A 21687-nucleotide genomic window follows, 5' to 3' on the forward strand; every position below is an offset into this window, starting at 1 on the left:
GTTGGTTGAGCTCATTCATGGGAAAAAGGTTCAGAGACATGCAACTAGGTTATTCAACATCAAAGGGAAACATGATATGAATATCCCAATAATAACAATAACAGTAATGATACTAATGTGGATGTAATGATGTCATTATTATAATATCAACACTTATTATAATTGGGCATTGTTTTATTATTGTTATTGTTATTATCAGTAATGTTATTGTTATCAGTATTATTATTGGTATTATTGTCAGTAATGCTATTGTTATTGTTATTATCAGTAATGTTGTTATTATTTTCAGTATTATTATTGTTATTATTATCAGTAATGTTATTGTTATTATTATTATCAGTAATGTTATTGTTGTTATTGTCAGTAATGCTATTGTTATTGTTATTATCAGTAATGTTGTTATTATTTTCAGTATTATTATTGTTATTATTATCAGTAATGTTATTGTTATTATTATTATCAGTAATGTTATTGTTGTTTTTATCAGTAATGTTATTATTATTATCAGTAATGTTATTGTTGTTTTTATCAGTAATGTTATTATTTTCAGTATTATTATTGTTATTATTATCAGTAATGTTATTATTATTATTATTATTATTAGCCTACTATTATGATCAACGTAAATCATAGTTATTTGTATTTAGGCCTACTTCATTAATGTGATCATATGGCGCAAAATAAATAAAAAGTAAAAAAAATGTTTTGTCAAATATTACCCTGAGAGAGAGAGACAGAGAGAGCAAGAGAGAGTGTTTCATTTCTACAGTAAAATAGCCATTTTAGCTCCATGTTTTTATTTCCCACACGATGTTTACGCATTATTTACAACGTTTTTTCCTTTGTAACTTTTGGAAAATGTAACTTTCCTACCCAAACGATGTCTCTGTATGTAGCAGCCTAAACTACTTGATCTCTTGTTTGCGCAACACAATCCCTTTTTTCAAGCGACAGGGTGTCTAGACACCCACGTGACGGGGCGCGCCACTGCGCACTGGAGACTCAGAGCTCAGAGTTAGAAAGAGATAGCGAGCAAGGGCACTTAAACTATTCGCGTCATTCGCAGACCTTTTCTGAAGATCGCATCACTTCTTTGTCGCCACTCAAATCGCTTTATTCCTTGGACTACGGAAACCTCATTCAATAAGTGGCTGGATTAATTTATAAAGGGATATTTGGACATATAATTCTGGTACAACGGACGGTAGACGGGGCTCTGTGCGACTACCCTACTAAGGCAGATTTCTGTCTGACACTAAAGCGGCTCCAGTTTTGGATTTGCTACCTAGTTTTGGATCTGTTTAGGGGATCCTTTCGTCCTCTCGTAAGGTCTAAATCTATATTGAAGATCACATCATGTGCAGACAGATATGATATTTAGAAGATAAGGGATACAACGTAGATAACAGCCTTTGTTAAAGCCTTTTTGCTGTCGGATCAGTCCTGTGGATTATTTTTTTTCTAAAGAAAACTGGACAGCTTCGTTTTTTTCCTCATGGATATACAGCCTAATTCTAGTATTTAACTAGGCAATTTACCTGCTCCAAATTACACAGAAACCCAACTCGTAACCATATGCATAAAATATCATCTGTTACAATGTTTATCTTTCTACATGGGCTACTGAATGAACGGAACGAATGAAGCATTTCATGTTCACAGTAGTTCAACATTGTAACAAATTCTTTATGCTGCTATTTTGTATTCTAGATGCTCCGCGTTCTTACATTGAAAAAGGTTTATATTTGGATATAGCTGCATTTTAGTCGGACCATTCTAGGTTTATAATTCCGTTAAGGTGATGGTTCATTTCTCCTTACAGAGAAGGTTACTATCACGACTGCAGCCTTGATTTTCTTTGCGGGGTTTATTGTTTTATTTTATTTTTTTATTAAAGACTGGCGTATGCTACAGATTTTCTTGCCTTCTCCAACTCCCAGTTTCTCCATACTATTATCTCAGGCTGCTTGTCGTTGCCTGTACACGGATCCCGGAATCTTCATGATTTGCGTACATCATGCTCGTTTTTTAGCCGGGAAACCCTCTTTTCGTCCCGCATGTTTAGGACCAAACGAACTGGGCTCGTCCGGCGACTCTGGAGGAGCCGTGCGCCGGTCGAGGGCGACGGGGATGCGGATACACGAACGCATGGATCCGGGGGTTGCTGTATGGGTAAATCGACGAAGGTTGCCGGAAAAACCAGCGCCGGAACGGATGCTGAATTGAAAGCCCTGACCCACTCGATACTGAAACAAATAAAAGACAAACAATTAGAGGGGCTCTTGCAAGCGGTCGAGTCAAAGGGGGGTGCACGGAGCCCCTGCCTGCTCCTACCCAGCAAAGTGGACACCAAACTGGGTCAGCAGTCTTATTCCCTCCCCTTGCTGCTCTACAAAGTGTTTCGGTGGCCGGACCTCATGGATTTCTCGGAATTAAAAAGGCTATCTTGCTGTGAATCCTATGGGGAAATTAACCCAGAACTCGTTTGCTGCAATCCGCACCACATGAGCAGGCTTTGTGAACTCGGTAAGTTATTTATAAAACATTTTTTAAACCAAAGATTATAACGTGAAAAATAAATCGAAATCTGCAATTGCAAAAATATAGCCCTAGACTATAATTGGTACACTGTTTAGTATTGTGTGTGGGTAAATTGATTGGCATGTAAACTTTCCCAGACACAATTACCGGTTGTATCAATTGCAACGCTATAGGTCAGACTTGGTTGGTATGACGTTTTAGCAGCACAACCGTTAGCATAATCACTATTTCCTTAAGGTTAGATGTATAATTATTCTATCTAGGATATGGGAAATGATTTAACATTTGCTTTGAAGGGCCCCTCACAAATCAAAACAGTTGCAATTATATTATGGCTTTATTATTTATAGTGAGCGGTAGACATATTTTATTGGTGTGGCCAAGCTTTTTTTTTACTATGAAAATCAGTTAACAACAAAGTATTATTTACAATGACGGCCTAGGAACAGCGGGATATTTGCCTTTTTTAGGGCCAGATTGACAGACTTTTAGCTTGTCAGTTTAGGGATTCGATCTAGCAACCTTTCAGGTTACTGGCCCAACGCTCTAACAACTAGGCGACCTGCTGCCCCTAGTTTGGCCTAGTTATTGTTTTTATTTATAGATTTGTTTGCTTTTATATAAAAATGGAAAAGTTTAGAAATAATTTTCTAAACTGCAGGGGGATCTTGCTCTTATTTTGTAGGTTTCCTATACCATTATGTTCTGTAGAATGCATATATTAAATCCCTCTTGTACAGTATATTCAAATCTAGATGTGGAGTATTTGAACAAGGATGGCTTCAAACCTTTATAGGAAGTAGTCAGGAGCGCGTCTTGTCACATGAAAAGTACATTTATTTGATTGAACGTGACCATCTTTTCATGTAAGGCTACTTGTAATAACAAAGAAGATGCACAATATTCAACTCAATTTTAAATTTCCTATCCTTGACCTCCAAGTATCTTGTTGTATTTGACAGTCAGTCTGGACCAAGTTAGTTTGCTTGCAGCCAGGCAGCGATTCCGATTGGAGTGTCCTGTTGTGGTGTGAGCAAAGAGGCCCGTATCTCCCACAGCCGGAGTCGGAGCCTAGTCAGATAGTCGCCTAGAGGCTGGCGCCAGGCGCGCTCTGTTTATCTCCTCGTCAGATATCAAGGCAATCGCCGCATGGCTGCCTCGCTGCCTGCCCTGCCTCCAACCCCCACTGATAATACAAACACTTTTCCAAAAAGAATGCCAACTGTTATCATACGTTTCATCTTTCCCTGGACGCTTTTTCTCATGCTCTGTTTTGCTCTGTCTTTTCTCTCTCTCTTCTGTCTATTTCTTTCTTTTCATTTCAGAGTCCCCCCCTCCTCCTTATTCCCGATATCCAATGGACTTTCTTAAACCAGCCGGTGAGTTCTGTTTTATTGTTCTCATGAATGTTAAGGTTTTTGGGGTTTGTATTTTTTCAGCATATGATTTTCCACGGTCATACACTTGAAATCAATACAAGTTAATATATATATATTTTTTTTTTATATATATATAGTTATTCACCATTTGTGAAAAATATAACTGTATATTATAAAGTTTATAACAATGTTATTACAACAAAGTTTATATCAACATTATTACAACAACATTACACTTTTGCCTGGTAATTTCTAAATACTTCTGTGAGGATATGGAAATGTTTGATTTATGGTGCTAGTCAGACTGAGAGAGGACTGTCTGGGCAGCGCCAGGGCCGACCAGGGCCCTTTAATAGAATGGCGGGTAGCCAAGGCCAGGGCCCATTCCAGGCTGGCACCAGCTCTGCAGTGGTTGTCTGTCTGCACAAACTTTTGTCCGGAGGGGGTGACCTAGCAGGACAGATAAACAGTATTGGCACCAGAGGAGAGAGAGGAGACACACACAGGAGGTAACATATACACACACATGCAGGACACACATACGCGTGTGTGTGTGTGTGTGTGTGTGTGTGTGTGTGTGTGTGTGTGTGTGTGTGTGTGTGTGTGTGTGTGTGTGTGTGTGTGTGTGTGTATGAAGGGGTGGTGCCGTCTGCAGGGAGGGGAGAGAGCTTATGGGAAATGTGGATCACAAACACAAGGGGAAAAACAGAAAGATTTATGGAGCCATGTTTTATCTGTTGAATGAATCTGACTGTAGATTATGGCTGAGGGTTGGGAGTGTCACACTGCTGTGTGTGTGGTGTGTGTGTGTGTGTGTGTGTGTGTGTGTGTGTGTGTGTGTGTGTGTGTGTGTGTGTGTGTGTGTGTGTGTGTGCGTGCGTGCGTGCGTGCGTGCGTGCGTGCGTGCGCGCGCGCGTGCGTGCGTAGAGCTTTTGTGTGTTCATGCAAGCCTGTCATTAGGTCTGTGAGCCATTTTAGAAGGAAGTCTATTATCTGAAATATATATATATATAGAAGTATTTGTCTGCCAAAAAGGGAAGTTGGACGATTAAACTGCTGTGTTTGCAGCTATAGACAATCATGAGACTCATCCAAGTCTCTAATATGGGCAGATAGATGTTTATTTATTTTATTTAACTAAGCAAGTCAGTTAAGAACAAATTCTTATTTTCAATGACGGCCTAGGAACAGTGGGTTAACTGCCTTGTTCAGGGGCAGAACGACAGATTTGTACCTTATCAGCTCAGGGATTCAATCTAGCAACCTTTCGGTTACTAGTCCAACGCTCTAACCACTAGGCTACCTGCCACCCTCTCATGTCTATGTTAAACTTTAGATACATATGATACATGGTGATCATCATTTTAGTGGTGCAGCGGTCTAAGGCACTGCATCTCGGTGTTAGAGGCGTCACTACAGACACCCTGGTTCGAATCCAGGCTGTATCACAACCGGCCATGATTGGGAGTCCCATAGGGTGGTGGACAATTGGCCCAGCGTCGTCCGGGTTTGGCCGATGTAGGCCGTCATTGTAAATAAGAATTTGTTCTTAATTGACTTGCCTAGTTAAATAAAGGTTAAAAAAATGACAGAAATATCATAATTGAATAGATAGTGAATGAAGAGAAGAGGGAAAGTTAAGCGAGGACCAGCTACTGAAGTTAGTTGAAGTGTTTTGATGGCGGCTGTGAGTCACTCCTTTATGAATCAGACAGTTTTGGGGTTTCCTGCATGACTTTGACCAGACCGCACAGAGAGAACGTCCCCTATTTCCTGTATAGTGCAATACTTTTGACTTTGCCTTTTTCAAAAACAGTGAACTATATAGGGAATAGGGTGGAATTTGTGACAGACCTAACTTCCCAGGGACTTCACCGCTGGGTCTGCTCTCTGGACTGGGTCTAGCTGGGTAGGATGACATGGTTAGGGAGGCAGCTTCCTGTGAGGCTAGCTGGGTAGGATGACATGGTTAGGGAGGCAGCTTCCTGCGAGGCTAGCTGGGTAGGATGACATGGTTAGGGAGGCAGCTTCCTGTGAGGCTAGCTGGGTAGGATGACATGGTTAGGGAGGCAGCTTCCTGCGAGGCTAACTGGGTAGGATGACATGGTTAGGGAGGCAGCTTCCTGCGAGGCTAACTGGGTAGGATGACATGGTTAGGGAGGCAGCTTCCTGCGAGGCTAGCTGGGTAGGATGACATGGTTAGGGAGGCAGCTTCCTGCGAGGCTAACTGGGTAGGATGACATGGTTAGGGAGGCAGCTTCCTGCGAGGCTAGCTGGGTAGGATGACATGGTTAGGGAGGCAGCTTCCTGCGAGGCTAGCTGGGTAGGATGACATGGTTAGGGAGGAAGCTTCCTGCGAGGCTAACTGGGTAGGATGACATGGTTAGGGAGGCAGCTTCCTGCGAGGCTAGCTGGGTAGGATGACATGGTTAGGGAGGCAGCTTCCTGCGAGGCTTCACTAATGTCTAGTACACTTCAACTTGTCTTTTTGGAGTGCCGCTTCCACTGAGTGATGTGAACGAATGAGTCAAGTCCCAGCGCGCATGTGTGCATGCACGCACGCACGCACACACACACACACACACACACTCTAGTCTCCTCTGGTCGTGGTGAGGTGAAAAGAAGAAAGAGAGATGGAGGAAGACAGAAAGGAAGACACCGAGAGGGAAGAAAGACGCAGAGAGAGAGGGAGGAAAGGAAGACAGAGAGAGGGAAGAAAGGAAGACAGAGAGAGAGGGAAGAAAGACGCAGAGAGAGGGAGGAAAGGAAGACAGAGAGAGAGGGAGGAAAGGAAGACAGAGAGAGAGGGAAGAAAGGAAGACAGAGAGAGAGGGAGGAAAGGAAGACAGAGAGAGAGGGAGGAAAGGAAGACAGAGAGAGAGGGAGGAAAGGAAGACAGAGAGAGGGAAGAAAGGAAGACAGACAGAGAGGGAGGAAAGGAAGACAGAGAGAGAGGGAGGAAAGGAAGACAGAGAGAGAGGGAGGAAAGGAAGACAGAGAGAGAGGGAAGAAAGGAAGACAGAGAGAGGGAAGAAAGACGCAGAGAGAGGGAGGAAAGGAAGACAGAGAGAGGGGGAGGAAAGGAAGACAGAGAGAGAGGGAGGAAAGGAAGACAGAGAGAGGGGGAGGAAAGGAAGACAGAGAGAGGGGGAGGAAAGGAAGACAGAGAGAGAGGGAGGAAAGGAAGACAGAGAGAGGGAAGAAAGGAAGACAGAGAGAGGGAAGAAAGGAAGACAGAGAGAGAGGGAAGAAAGGAAGACAGAGAGAGAGGGAGGAAAGGAAGACAGAGAGAGAGGGAAGAAAGGAAGACAGAGAGAGAGGGAGGAAAGGAAGACAGAGAGAGAGGGAGGAAAGGAAGACAGAGAGAGAGGGAAGAAAGGAAGACAGAGAGAGAGGGAGGAAAGGAAGACAGAGAGAGAGGGAGGAAAGGAAGACAGAGAGAGAGGGAGGAAAGGAAGACAGAGAGAGGGAAGAAAGGAAGACAGACAGAGAGGGAGGAAAGGAAGACAGAGAGAGAGGGAGGAAAGGAAGACAGAGAGAGAGGGAGGAAAGGAAGACAGAGAGAGAGGGAGGAAAGGAAGACAGAGAGAGGGAAGAAAGGAAGACAGACAGAGAGGGAGGAAAGGAAGACAGAGAGAGAGGGAGGAAAGGAAGACAGAGAGAGAGGGAGGAAAGGAAGACAGAGAGAGAGGGAAGAAAGGAAGACAGAGAGAGAGGGAAGAAAGACGCAGAGAGAGGGAGGAAAGGAAGACAGAGTGAGGGGGAGGAAAGGAAGACAGAGAGAGAGGGAGGAAAGGAAGACAGAGAGAGGGGGAGGAAAGGAAGACAGAGAGAGAGGGAGGAAAGGAAGACAGAGAGAGAGGGAAGAAAGGAAGACAGAGAGAGGGAAGAAAGGAAGACAGAGAGAGAGGGAAGAAAGGAAGACAGAGAGAGAGGGAGGAAAGGAAGACAGAGAGAGAGGGAGGAAAGGAAGACAGAGAGAGAGGGAAGAAAGGAAGACAGAGAGAGAGGGAGGAAAGGAAGACAGAGAGAGAGGGAGGAAAGGAAGACAGAGAGAGAGGGAAGAAAGGAAGACAGAGAGAGAGGGAGGAAAGGAAGACAGAGAGAGAGGGAGGAAAGGAAGACAGAGAGAGAGGGAAGAAAGGAAGACAGAGAGAGAGGGAGGAAAGGAAGACAGAGAGAGAGGGAAGAAAGGAAGACAGAGAGAGAGGGAAGAAAGGAAGACAGACAGAGAGGGAGGAAAGGAAGACAGAGAGAGAGGGAGGAAAGGAAGACAGAGAGAGAGGGAAGAAAGGAAGACAGAGAGAGAGGGAAGAAAGGAAGACAGAGAGAGAGGGAGGAAAGGAAGACAGAGAGAAGGAGGAAAGGAAGACAGAGAGAAGGAGGAAAGGTCCAGGGCAGAGTTCCCCCCCCCCCCCCCCCCCCCCCCAGAGCAGAGAAGGAGAAAATATCTTTCATTGAACAGAGGGAAAGAAAGGAGAAAGTATATTTCATTGAACAGAGGGAAAGAAAGGAGAGGAAGGCATGTGCAGCTGGGATTCTTGGAGGGTTCAGTCTAAGACAATAGAGACTAGAGAGAGGACAGATATTAATAGGACAATGGAGTGGAGTGTGGCTGGGCTGCAGAGGGAGATTCACACACACATAGAGGAGAGGAGTCAGACTATATAGAACTAGAGGAGAGGAGTCAGACTATATAGAACTAGAGGAGAGGAGTCAGACTATATAGAACTAGAGGAGAGGAGTCAGACTATATAGAACTAGAGGAGAGGAGTCAGACTATATAGAACTAGAGGAGAGGAGTCAGACTATATAGAACTAGAGGAGAGGAGTCAGACTATATAGAACTAGAGGAGAGGAGTCAGACTATATAGAACTAGAGGAGAGGAGTCAGACTATATAGAACTAGAGGAGAGGAGTCAGACTATATAGAACTAGAGGAGAGGTGTCAGACTATATAGAACTAGAGGAGAGGAGTCAGACTATATAGAACTAGAGGAGAGGAGTCAGACTATATAGAACTAGAGGAGAGGAGTCAGACTATATAGAACTAGAGGAGAGGAGTCAGACTATATAGAACTAGAGGAGAGGAGTCAGACTATATAGAACTAGAGGAGAGGAGTCAGACTATATAGAACTAGAGGAGAGGAGTCAGACTATATAGAACTAGAGGAGAGGAGTCAGACTATATAGAACTAGAGGAGAGGAGTCAGACTATATAGAACTAGAGGAGAGGAGTCAGACTATATAGAACTAGAGGAGAGGAGTCAGACTATATAGAACTAGAGGAGAGGAGTCAGACTATATAGAACTAGAGGAGAGGAGTCAGACTATATAGAACTAGAGGAGAGGAGTCAGACTATATAGAACTAGAGGAGAGGAGTCAGACTATATAGAACTAGAGGAGAGGAGTCAGACTATATAGAACTAGAGGAGAGGAGTCAGACTATATAGAACTAGAGGAGAGGAGTCAGACTATATAGAACTAGAGGAGACGAGTCAGACTATATAGAAGTAGAGGAGAGGAGTCCGCCTATATAGAACTAGAGGAGAGGAGTCAGACTATATAGAACTAGAGGAGAGGTGTCAGACTATATAGAACTAGAGGAGAGGAGTCAGACTATATAGAACTAGAGGAGAGGAGTCAGACTATATAGAACTAGAGGAGAGGAGTCAGACTATATAGAACTAGAGGAGAGGAGTCAGACTATATAGAACTAGAGGAGAGGAGTCAGACTATATAGAACTAGAGGAGAGGAGTCAGACTATATAGAACTAGAGGAGAGGAGTCAGACTATATAGAACTAGAGGAGAGGAGTCAGACTATATAGAACTAGAGGAGAGGAGTCAGACTATATAGAACTAGAGGAGAGGAGTCAGACTATATAGAACTAGAGGAGAGGAGTCAGACTATATAGAACTAGAGGAGAGGAGTCAGACTATATAGAACTAGAGGAGAGGAGTCAGACTATATAGAACTAGAGGAGAGGAGTCAGACTATATAGAACTAGAGGAGAGGAGTCAGACTATATAGAACTAGAGGAGAGGAGTCAGACTATATAGAACTAGAGGAGAGGAGTCAGACTATATAGAACTAGAGGAGAGGAGTCAGACTATATAGAACTAGAGGAGAGGAGTCAGACTATATAGAACTAGAGGAGAGGAGTCAGACTATATAGAACTAGAGGAGAGGAGTCAGACTGATGGCTCCCTTGGCTCAGAGGGAATACCTCTGTCTGTCTGTCAGGCATCTGTACACTTCAGTCCTTGTGTGTTTGTCCTCTGTAGCTCTTTTTAATCCTCTGACTCCTCACCACAGTGTTCCACTGGCCACATTGCCATGCTAACAACTCTGACCCCTCACCACAGTGTTCCACTAGCCATATTACCATGCTAACATCTCTGACTCCTCACCACAGTGTTCCACTGGCCATATTACCATGCTAACAACTCTGACCCCTCACCACAGTGTTCCACTAGCCATATTACCATGCTAACATCTCTGACTCCTCACCACAGTGTTCCACTGGCCATATTACCATGCTAACATCTCTGACTCCTCACCACAGTGTTCCACTGGCCATATTACAATGCTAACATCTCTGACTCCTCACCACAGTGTTCCACTGGCCACATTACCATGCTAACAACTCTGACCCCTCACCACAGTGTTCCACTAGCCATATTACCATGCTAACATCTCTGACTCCTCACCACAGTGTTCCACTGGCCATATTACCATGCTAACATCTCTGACTCCTCACCACAGTGTTCCACTGGCCATATTACCATGCTAACATCTCTGACTCCTCACCACAGTGTTCCACTGGCCATATTACCATGCTAACATCTCTGACTCCTCACCACAGTGTTCCACTGGCCATATTACCAAGCTAACATCTCTGACTCCTCACCACAGTGTTCCACTGGCCATATTACCAAGCTAACATCTCTGACTCCTCACCACAGTGTTCCACTGGCCACATTATCAAGTGGATTACATGGTGGTTGGGTCTTCGTAGCAATGCTGTGTCTCGTCACTCACAATAGGTGGAATACTCCAGGGTTCCTGTCCCACAACACCTGCATATATAACACATAGTATATATTATCGATGATGACAGGAATAGCTGTGAAGTAGAAAGAGGTTTTTCTCTGCCTGCCCTTGGGTTCTATAGTGTGTGTATGTCAACTTTGACTCCCCTGGGGTTAAGAGCATGATCTTGTAAGGCCCTTGTAAGTGTCTTTGACCAGCAGAACCAAGTACTGAACATGTAGAACAAGGACAAGGATCCATTCGAGAGACAGACAGACAGACAGACAGACAGACAGACAGACAGACAGACAGACAGACCTTACTGGACCCAGAGCTGGTCGTTCGCTGGTCAAGTTCAACAGACAGACTGACTGAATGACTGCCACGTCAAGGGCACTACAGATCAGAGTGTGTGTGGACAGTTAGCCAACAGGACATGGGATTAATAATCACTTCATATTAATACGAGTCAATAATAAGGGTTTAGTAGTTCATTGATGTTTCCAATGTCTGAAGTTTATGACTATATTATATAATCATTCAGCTATAAAAACAGCAAGGGGAGTCAGACTTATGTTTCAGTTTGTGTTGCTGAATGCGTAAATCTAAACTAAAGAGCTTGAGAGTGTTTGTGGGAGAGAGAGACGAGAGAGGGGGGGTTCTGTATGGAACAGGAATCAGATGTACATGCCAGTCTGTCTCTCCACGGTCATTATCAAAGCTGCCATGGTAATACGCTAGTTTGTTTTAGCTCCCTGGAAAATGAATCATACAGTGTTTGAAGCTGCTGCCTACCACGCTCTCTCTCTTTTTGTCTCTCTCCCCCCTCCATCTCTCTCTCTCTCCCTCCCCCTCTCTCTTTTTGTCTCTCTCCCCCCCTCCATCTCCCTCTCTCCCCCCCTCTTTTTGTCTCTCTCCCCCCTCCATCTCTCTCTCTCCCTCCCCCTCTCTCTTTTTGTCTCTCTCCCCCCCTCCATCTCCCTCTCTCCCCCCCTCTTTTTGTCTCTCTCTCCCCTCCATCTCTCTCTCTCTCCCTCCCCATCTCTCTCTTTTTGTCTCTCTCCCCCCTCCTTCTCTCTCTCTCCCTCCCCCTCTCTCTCTTTTTGTTTCTCTCTCTCTCCCCCCTCCATCTCCCTCTCTCTGTCTCTCTGTTACTTACTTTAATAATTAAATCACTCTATTCACCACTTTCTCAAACTCTTCCTCCATATTTTCTGTTTCTTTCTGTTTTACACGGCCCCCCCCCCCCCCCTCTCTCACTCTCCCTCTTTATCCATCACTCTCTCTGACTGAATCTTCCAGGTCTTGGGTCTGGACGAGCTCCACCTCAGGCCTGTGGTCAGTGAACCGTGCCCAGGAAACCAGGCCTGCCTCCTGGACAGCCATGAAAGAGAGGCAGGCTGCATCACCGTGGCCCTGCATCTCTTTAGGTTGACCACAGTACCGGGGCTGGTCCCAGATATGTTGGTGCTGTCTTTCCAACTACTGGTCATTCATGAGTTGGCAAGACAGCACAGTCAGATCTGGAACCAGGCTAGAATCCTGTCTCTAATTTGTAGGCAGTAATGCTAGTAGTCTTGCATTGCCTAATGGGGCTCTGGTGATGGAAGGTGTAGGACAGAGTCTGTTGACATGTATAGAATGGAATGTATCATTACTGAATACCAGCCAGTCAGTCAGCCAGTCAGTCAGCCACACACAGAGACAGAGATGGAGCACAACCAGTCAGCTAGACACTGAGACACTGCCCAGCCAGCAGGCCAGTCAGTCAGTCAGTCAGTCAGCCAGTCAGAGACTGAGCATAGCCAGCGATAGTCAGTAGCACACTCCTCTTTCCTCTCCTTCCCTCCCCTAACCCCCTTTGACAGAGTCCTACTGATCCTAGAGAGCCTGAGACTTCACGGACTTACAGTCTACATATTGGAAAAGCTTCATGACTGGATCTGATGTGACAGTAGTAGTTGTCTTATAGAGGAGTAATAATACTACATAGAGGAGTTAATACACTACATAGAGGAGTTAATACACTACATAGAGGAGTTAATACACTACATAGAGGAGTTAATACACTACATAGAGGAGTTAATGCACTACATAGAGGAGTTAATGCACTACATAGAGGAGTTAATGCACTACATAGAGGAGTTAATACACTACATAGAGGAGTTAATACACTACATAGAGGAGTTAATACACTACATAGAGGAGTTAATACACTACATAGAGGAGTTAATACACTACATAGAGGAGTTAATACACTACATAGAGGAGTAATAAACACTACATAGAGGAGTTATAAACACTACATAGAGGAGTTATAAACACTACATAGAGGAGTTAATAAACTACATAGAGGAGTTATAATACTACATAGAGGAGTTAATACACTACATGGAGGAGTAATAATACTACATAGAAGAGTTATAATACTGCATGGAGGAGTAATAATACTACATAGAGTTATATACACTACATAGAGGAGTTATAATACTACATAGAGGAGTAATAAACACTACATAGAGGAGTTATATACACTACATGGAGGAGTTATAATACTACATAGAGGAGTTATAAACACTACATAGAGGAGTAATAATACTACATAGAGGCGTTAATACACTACATGGATGAGTAATAATTCTACATAGAAGAGTTATAATACTACATAGAGGAGTTATAAACACTACATAGAGGAGTTATAAACACTACATAGAAGAGTTATAATACTACATAGAGGAGTAATAATACTACATAGAGGAGGTATAATACTACATAGAGGAGTTATAAACGCTACATAAAGTTATAATACTACATAGAGGAGTTAATACACTACTTAGAGGAGTTATAAGCACTACATAGAAGATCAATTACACATATCCCTCGCTGCTACGTCTCCTATTGGTGGCATCACTATTAGATCACAGGGGGTTAATCTCAGCAGGGATGGGGGTTTAATCTCAGCAGGGATGGGGGTCTAATCTCAGCAGGGACTGGGGTCTAATCTCAGCAGGGACTGGGGTCTAATCTCAGCAGGGACGGGGGTTAATCTCAACAGGGACTGGGGGTTAATCTCAGCAGGGACTGGGGGTTAATCTCAACAGGGACTGGGGGTTAATCTCTGCAGGGATGGGGTGTTAATCTCAACAGGGACGGGGTGTTAATCTCAACAGGGACGGGGGATTAATCTCAACAGGGACGGGGGGTTAATCTCAACAGGGACGGGGGTTAATCTCAGCAGGGACGGGGGTTAATCTCAGCAGGGACGGAGGGAAAATCTCAACAGGGACGGGGGGAAAATCTCAACAGGGACGGGGGGTTAATCTCAGCAGGGACTGGGGGTTAATCTCAGCAGGGACTGGGGGTTAATCTCAACAGGGACTGGGGGTTAATCTCAGCAGGGACTGGGGGTTAATCTCAGCAGGTACTGGGGGTTAATCTCAGCAGGTACTGGGGGATTAATCTCAGCAGGTACTGGGGGGTTAATCTCAGCAGGGACTGGGGGTTAATCTCAGCAGGGACTGGGGGTTAATCTCAACAGGGACTGGGGGTTAATCTCAGCAGGGACGGGGGTTAATCTCAGCAGGTACTGTCTCAACAGGGACTGGGGGTTAATCTCAACAGGGACTGGGGGTTAATCTCAGCAGGTACTGGGGGTTAATCTCAGCAGGTACTGGGGGTTAATCTCAGCAGGTACTGGGGGTTAATCTCAGCAGGGACAGGGGGTTAATCTCAGCAGGGACAGGGGGCACCAACGGAGACAGGGGAGGAGAGGGAGAGAGAGTTTCCTCTGTCAGTTAGCATGCCATTAAGAAAATTTACTGAACACAGTTTTCAAGGCTGGGGCTATTTCCTGTCTCACTCATTGTTTTGGGGTTGATGGAGTGCATCCTGCTAACCTGTATATTTCTATTAGAGACTAGCTCTGATACACTGTCTGCCTCCCACATGACACACTATTCCATATGTAGTGCACTAGTTTTGACCAGGGCCTATAGGGAGTCCCATAGGGCTCTGGTCGAAGGTAGTCTATTTATAGGGAATAGGGTGCCATTTTGGGACGGAACAAGGCTCTGATATGTAAAGTAGTGTTAGGATACAGTGGAGCCAGACATGTTTTTCAGGGCAAAGCCTTTTTTCCCTCCAAGCCAGTCATTTATTTATTCTGGGCCTCTCTCTGAGACATTTGGAAGAAAAAGGGAAACGTGATTGCGTTGGAAGGGTTCGTTGGTTTTCCGGGGTTGGGACTGGGAGAACTAACAGAGCTGCTGTGGGTTTTATGTGGTGTGTTGAGACCTGCCAGGTCCTGCTGTCAGAGCCTCTGCCAGCCAGCAACTCTCTCTACCTCTCTCTCTCCATCTCTCTCTCCCTCCACCAACATGGCCGCTCTAGTTGTCTCTCTGAGGAGAGACTGCTGAGGATTATGGGATTAGTCGTGGTTTGTGTTGGGGGCCTTCCCCTTTAGTTCTCAGTACTATTCATACTCTCTGTTGGAGGGCTGTTAAGACTTGATGTGTGGCGATACTTCTGTCTCTTCTTGGTGGTATGGTATATTTGATGTTATTTCACCAGAAAGAAGAGCAGTGAGATACACTACATGGCCAAAAGTATGTGGACACCTGCTCGTCGAACATCTCATTCCAAAATCATGGGCATTAATATGGAGTTGGTCCCCCCTTTGCTGCTATAACAACCTCCAGTCTTCTGGGAAGGCTTTCCACTAGATGTTGGAACATTGCTGCGGAGACTTGCTTCCATTCAGCCACAACAGTATTAGTGAGGTCTGGCACTGATGTTGGGTCGATTAGGCCTGGCTCACAGTCGCCGTTCCAATTCATCCCAAAGGTGTTCGATGTGGTTGAGGTCAGGGCTCTGTGCAGGCCAGTCAAGTTCTTCCACACCGATCTCAACAAACTCGCTTTGTGCACGGGGGCATTCTCATGCTGAAACAGGAAAGGGCCTTCCCCAAACTGTTCCCACAAAGCGTTAAGATTTCCCTTCCCTGGAACTAAGGGGCCTAGCCCGAACCATGAAAACAGCCTCAGACCATTATTCCTCCTCCACCAAACTTTACAGTTGGCCCTATGCATTGATTAGTCCGTTTGACTGCCAGTTGGTGAAGCGTGATTCATCTCTCCAGAGAACGTGTTTCCACTGCTCCCGAGTCCAATGGCGACGAGCTTTACACCACTCCAGCCAACGCTTGGCATTACGTATGGTAATCTTAGGCTTGTGTGCGGCTGCTCGGCCATGGAAACCCATTTCATGAAGCTCCCTATTGTGCTGACGTTGCTTCCAGAGGCAGTTTGGAACTCGGTAGTGAGTGTTGTAACCGAGGACAATTTTTACGCGATTCAGCACTCGGCGGTCCTGTTCTGTGAGTTTGTGTGGCCTACCACTTCACGGCTGAGCTATTGTTGCTCCTAGACGTTTCCACTTCACAATAACAGCACTTACAGTTGACCAGGGCAGCTCTAGCAGGGCAGAAATTTGATGAACTGACTTGTTGGAAAGGTGGCATCCTATGACAGTGCCACGTTGAAAGTCACTGAGCTCTTCAGTAAGGCCATTCTACTGCCAATGTTTGTCTATGGAGATTGCATGGCTGTGTGCTCGATTTTATACACCTGTCAGCAATTGGTGTAGCTGAAATAGTCAAATCCACTAATTTGAAGGGGTGTCCACATACTGCTGTAAATATAATGTAGGTAGTGAGTTAGCAGTAGTGTCTGTGGATCTGTGAGGTTAGTGCTTCTGGCTAGCTGTTTGAACTGACGGAAAGACTCCCAGACCTCAGTGGTCCAGTGGGTCTTCATTTAGCCCGTGTGATTGACAGCTCTCACAGCTGCTCTCTGCTCAAACTGTGGTTGGTCTTTCATTCTAACACACAGTCTTTTACCTCTGTCTCTCTCTCCCCTTCTCTCACACTCCCTCCTTCTTTCCGTTCAGATTCTCCAGACTCGGGGCCTTCATCCACAGAGACTGGAGGAACTACCTACTCGGCCCCTGTGGGGCTCTCAGGTAAGACGCAAGGCCATGGTTTTAATTGATCTCTCTCACTCTTTCTGTTGCTCTCTCTTTCTGTCTCCCACCCTCCCTCTGTCACGATGCTCTGGCTAGCTGGAGGGGCCCCCATCCTCCCTCTGTCACGATTCTCTGGCTAGCTGGAGGGGCCACCACCCACCCTCTGTCACGATGCTCTGGCTAGCTGGAGGGGCCCCCATCCTCCCTCTGTCACGATGCTCTGGCTAGCTGGAGGGGCCCCCATCCTCCCTCTGTCACAATGCTCTGGCTAGCTGGAGGGGCCACCACCCTCCCTCTGTCACGATGCTCTGGCTAGCTGGAGGGGCCCCCATCCTCCCTCTGTCATGATGCTCTGGCTAGCTAGAGGGGCCCCCACCCTCCCTCTGTCATGATGCTCTGGCTAGCTGGAGGGGCCACCACCCTCCCTCTGTCACGATGCTCTGGCTAGCCGGAGGGGCCACCACCCACCCTCTGTCACGATGCTCTGGCTAGCTGGAGGGGCCCCCATCCTCCCTCTGTCATGATGCTCTGGCTAGCTGGAGGGGCCCCCACCCTCCCTCTGTCATGATGCTCTGGCTAGCTGGAGGGGCCACCACCCACCCTCTGTCACGATGCTCTGGCTAGCTAGAGGGGCCACCACCCTCCCTCTGTCACGATGCTCTGGCTAGCTGGAGGGGCCACCACCCTCCCTCTGTCACGATGCTCTGGCTAGCTGGAGGGGCCCCCATACCTCCCTCTGTCATGATGCTCTGGCTAGCTGGAGGGGCCACCACTCTATCTCTGTCACGATGCTCTGGCTAGCTGGAGGGGCCCCCACCCTCCCTCGGTCATGATGCTCTCGCTAGCTGGAGGGGTCCCGTCATGATCTCTGGCCCCTTCTTCCTCTCTTAGCTGTAATAAAGGAAGGAAGGCATGAATTCCTCCTCTTCTCCTTTCCTTCTGTTTCCTCTCTGTTTTGTTTGATGTAATCCAAACAGACAACGCTGCTTGCGATAGAGAGCACCGGCTAGTTTGTGTGTGTGTGTGTGTGTGTGTGGTGTGTGTGTGTGTGTGTGTGTGTGTGTGTGTGTGTGTGTGTGTGTGTGTGTGTGTGTGTGTGTGTGTGTGTGTGTGTGTGTGTGTGTGTGTGTTGTGTGTGTGTGTGTGTGTGTGTGTGTGTTTGCGCTTTTCATGGTTTTGCGTTGGATGAGGATCTGAGCTGAGACGTTTCCGTGTGTTTCTTGTGAGGCGGTAATCATGGCGGTAATCATGGCGGTAATCATGGCGGTAATCATGGCGGTAATCATGGCGGTAATCATGGCGGTAATCATGGCGGTAATCATGGCTGTAATCATGGCGGTAATCATGGCGGTAATCATGGCGGTAATCATGGCTGTAATCATGGCGGTAATCATGGCGGTAATCATGGCTGTAATCATGGCGGTAATCATGGCGGTAATCATGGCTGGATATGATCATGGCGGTAATCATGGCGGTAATCATGGCGGTAATCATGGCGGTAATCATAGCGGTAATCATGGCTGTAATCATGGCGGTAATCATGGCTGTATCATGGCGGTAATCATGGCGGTAATCATGGCTTTAATCATTGCTGTAATCATGGCTGTAATCATGGCGGTAATCATGGCGGTAATCATGGCGGTAATCATGGCGGTAATCATGGCGGTAATCATGGCTGTAATCATGGCAGTAATCATGGCGGTAATCATGTCATCAGTGGATGACAATGGACCGAGCCGTCTAAAGCTGGATGAAGCCCTGTCATTACTGTACCCTCCATGGGAACATGAACACAAACATGCTGGAAAGGTTATCTGTTAGATGGTTGGTAAAGGTTGGCTGTTCATAGGTTTGTTCTCAAAGCAACTGCCTTCTCTCTCTGTCTCTCTCTCTCTCTTCTCTCTCTCTCTCTCTCTCTCTCTCTCTCTCTCTCTCTCTGCTCTCTCTCTCTCTCTCTCTCTCTCTCTCTGCCTCTCTCTCTCTCTCTCTCTGCCTCTCTCTCTCTCTCTGCCTCTCTCTCTCTCTCTCTCTCTCTCTCTCTCCTCTTTGCCCCTCTCTCTCTCCTCTCTCTATCTCCCTCTCTCTCGCTCTCTCTCTCACACTCTCTCCCTCCCTCTCTCTCTCTTTCTCTCTCTCTCTCTCTCTCTCTCTCTCTCTCTCTCTCTCTCTCTCTCTCTCTCTCTCTCTCTCTCTCTCTCTCTCTCTCTCTCTCAATTAAATTCAATTCAATGGCATATGTTTACATTGCCAATGCAAGTGAAGTAGATAATAAACAAAAGTGAAATAAACAATACAAATCAACAGTAAACATTACACTCACAGAACTTCCAAAAGAATAGACACATTTCAAATGTCATATTATGTCTATATACAGTGTTGTAATGATGTGCAAATAGTTAAAGTACAAAAGGGAAAATAAATAAACATGAATATGGGTTATATTTACAATGGTGTTTGTTCTTCACTGGTTGACCTTTTCTTGGCGCACTGTGGTATTTCACCCAGTAGATATGGGAGTTTTCTAATTCTTTGTGGGTCTGTGTAATCTGAGGGAAATATGTGTCTCTAATATGGTCATACATTGGGCAGGAGGTTAGGAAGTGCAGCTCAGTTTCCACCTCATTTTGTGGTCAGTGTGCACATAGACTGTCTTCTCTTGAGAGCCAGGTCTGCCTACGGCGGACTTTCTCAATAGCAAGGCTATGCTCACTGTCTGTACGTAGTCCGTCACAGTGGTCAGGTTACAGGTATTCTACCACCGTGTGCTCTCTGTTTAGGGCCAAATAACATTCTAGTTTGTTCAGTATTTTTTGGAAATTCTTTCCAATTATTCTTATATATATTTTTTTCTCATGATTTGGTTGGGTCTACTTGTGCTGCTGTCCTGGGGCTCTGTGGGGTCTGTTTGTGTTTGTGAACAGAGCCCCAGGACCAGCTTTCTTAGGGGACTCTTCTAAAGGTTCATCTCTCTGTAGGTGATGGCTTTGTTATGGAAGGTTTGGGAATCGCTTCCTTTTAGGTGGTTGTAGAATTTAAGGTGTCTCTCTCTCTCTCTCTCTCTCTCTCTCTCTCTCTCTCTCTCTCTCTCTCTCTCTCTCACTCTCTCCCTCTTTGCCCCTCTCTCTCTCCCTCTCTATCTCCCTCTCTCTCTCTCTCTCTCTCTCTCTCTCTCTCTCTCTCTCTCTCTCTCTCACTCTCTCCCTCCCTCTCTCTCTCTCTCGCTCTCTCTCTCTCATTACAGAGACTTTAAAGGGTTTTTCATGTTGGGGTGCTGATGGGGGGGTCTCCAGATAGAGGCTTTTTAGATTGGGGACTGAGACAGTGAGATAGGCTGGACAAGCTGGCTTGGCTGGCTGGGTGTATAAACAGAGGGTTTTTCATTTTGGAGTGCATAGTGCATCTCTCTCTTTTGTGTAGAGGTTTTGCCTGTGGACACAGTGTGTATGAGGCAGGATGGAGAGATCATTTGTTTCTGAAGTAGTGAAGTGGCTGATGGGTGTCTTCCTCTCATTCTGTTTGTTCCATGGTTCTTTTATATGTGGGATGAAAATCCACCGTTCAGGAGCCAGCAGTGCTCAACATAAAGTCTGCAGGCATTAACCCAACGCAGCCCGCCTGCCTGACTCCAGCCTCGGCCTACTGCCTGACTCCATCCTCTGCCTCCTGCCTGACTCCAGCCTCGGCCTCCTGCCTGACTCCATCCTCTGCCTCCTGCCTTACTCCAGCCTCGGCCTCCTGCCTGACTCCATCCCCAGCCTCCTGCCTGACTCCATCCTCTGCCTCCAGCCTGACTCCATCCTCGGCCTCCTGCCTGACTCCAGCCTCTGCCTCCTGCCTGACTCCATCCTCGGCCTCCAGCCTGACTCCAGCCTCGGCCTCCAGCCTGACTCCATCCTCGGCCTCCAGCCTGACTCCATCCTCGGCCTCCAGCCTGACTCCATCCTCTGCCTCCAGCCTGACTCCACCCTCGGCCTCCAGCCTGACTCCATCCTCTGCCTCCTGCCTGACTCCATCCTCGGCCTCCAGCCTGACTCCACCCTCGGCCTCCAGCCTGACTCCATCCTCGGCCTCCAGCCTGACTCCACCCTCGGCCTCCAGCCTGACTCCATCCTCTGCCTCCTGCCTGACTCCATCCTCTGCCTCCAGCCTGACTCCATCCTCTGAATCCAGCCTCCAGCCTGACTCCATCCTCGGCCTCCAGCCTGACTCCATCCTCGGCCTCCAGCCTGACTCCATCCTCTGCCTCCTGCCTGACTCCATCCTCTGCCTCCAGCCTGACTCCATCCTCTGAATCCAGCCTCCAGCCTGACTCCATCCTCGGCCTCCAGCCTGACTCCATCCTCTGCCTCCTGCCTGACTCCATCCTCTGCCTCCTGCCTGACTCCATCCTCTGCCTCCTGCCTGACTCCATCCTCTGAATCCAGCCTCCAGCCTGACTCCATCCTCTGAATCCAGCCTCAGCCTCCTGCCTGACTCCATCCTCTGAATCCACCCTCAGACTCCTGCCTGACTCCTCGGTGTCTGAAGTCCTGCAGCATTAACTTAACCCATTTTAGAACCCCAGTGTAAACTGTGACTGAAGTCTAGCTAACCCCCTCTTTCTCTCTCCCTCCTCTTCTCCTCCTCCCTCCTCTTCTCCTCCTCCCTCTGGCATGCACCCCCTGCCCTGTTTTCCTTCCTGGCTGTACCAATACAAGACGGCCAGCCCTG

The 21687-nt window shown here is 46.6% G+C and overlaps 1 protein-coding gene across 1 annotated transcript in view; it reads left to right on the forward strand.

Moving 5' to 3' along the window:
* Window positions 1-1002: 1002 nt before the first annotated feature.
* The window catches only part of smad7 (SMAD family member 7), a 55743-nt gene continuing 35058 nt past the window's right edge, over window positions 1003-21687 (forward strand). Inside the window, exons 1-3 of the mRNA XM_014138836.3 lie at window positions 1003-2526; window positions 3867-3920; window positions 16903-16974. Of these exons, the coding sequence (XP_013994311.1) occupies window positions 2058-2526; window positions 3867-3920; window positions 16903-16974 (595 nt within the window). The 5' untranslated portion in view covers window positions 1003-2057. The remainder of the gene's footprint in view (window positions 2527-3866; window positions 3921-16902; window positions 16975-21687) is intronic.

This window comes from Salmo salar, chromosome 13 (assembly GCF_965601325.2).
Source record: "Salmo salar chromosome 13, fSalSal1, whole genome shotgun sequence".
Classification (NCBI taxonomy): Eukaryota; Metazoa; Chordata; class Actinopteri; order Salmoniformes; family Salmonidae; genus Salmo; species Salmo salar.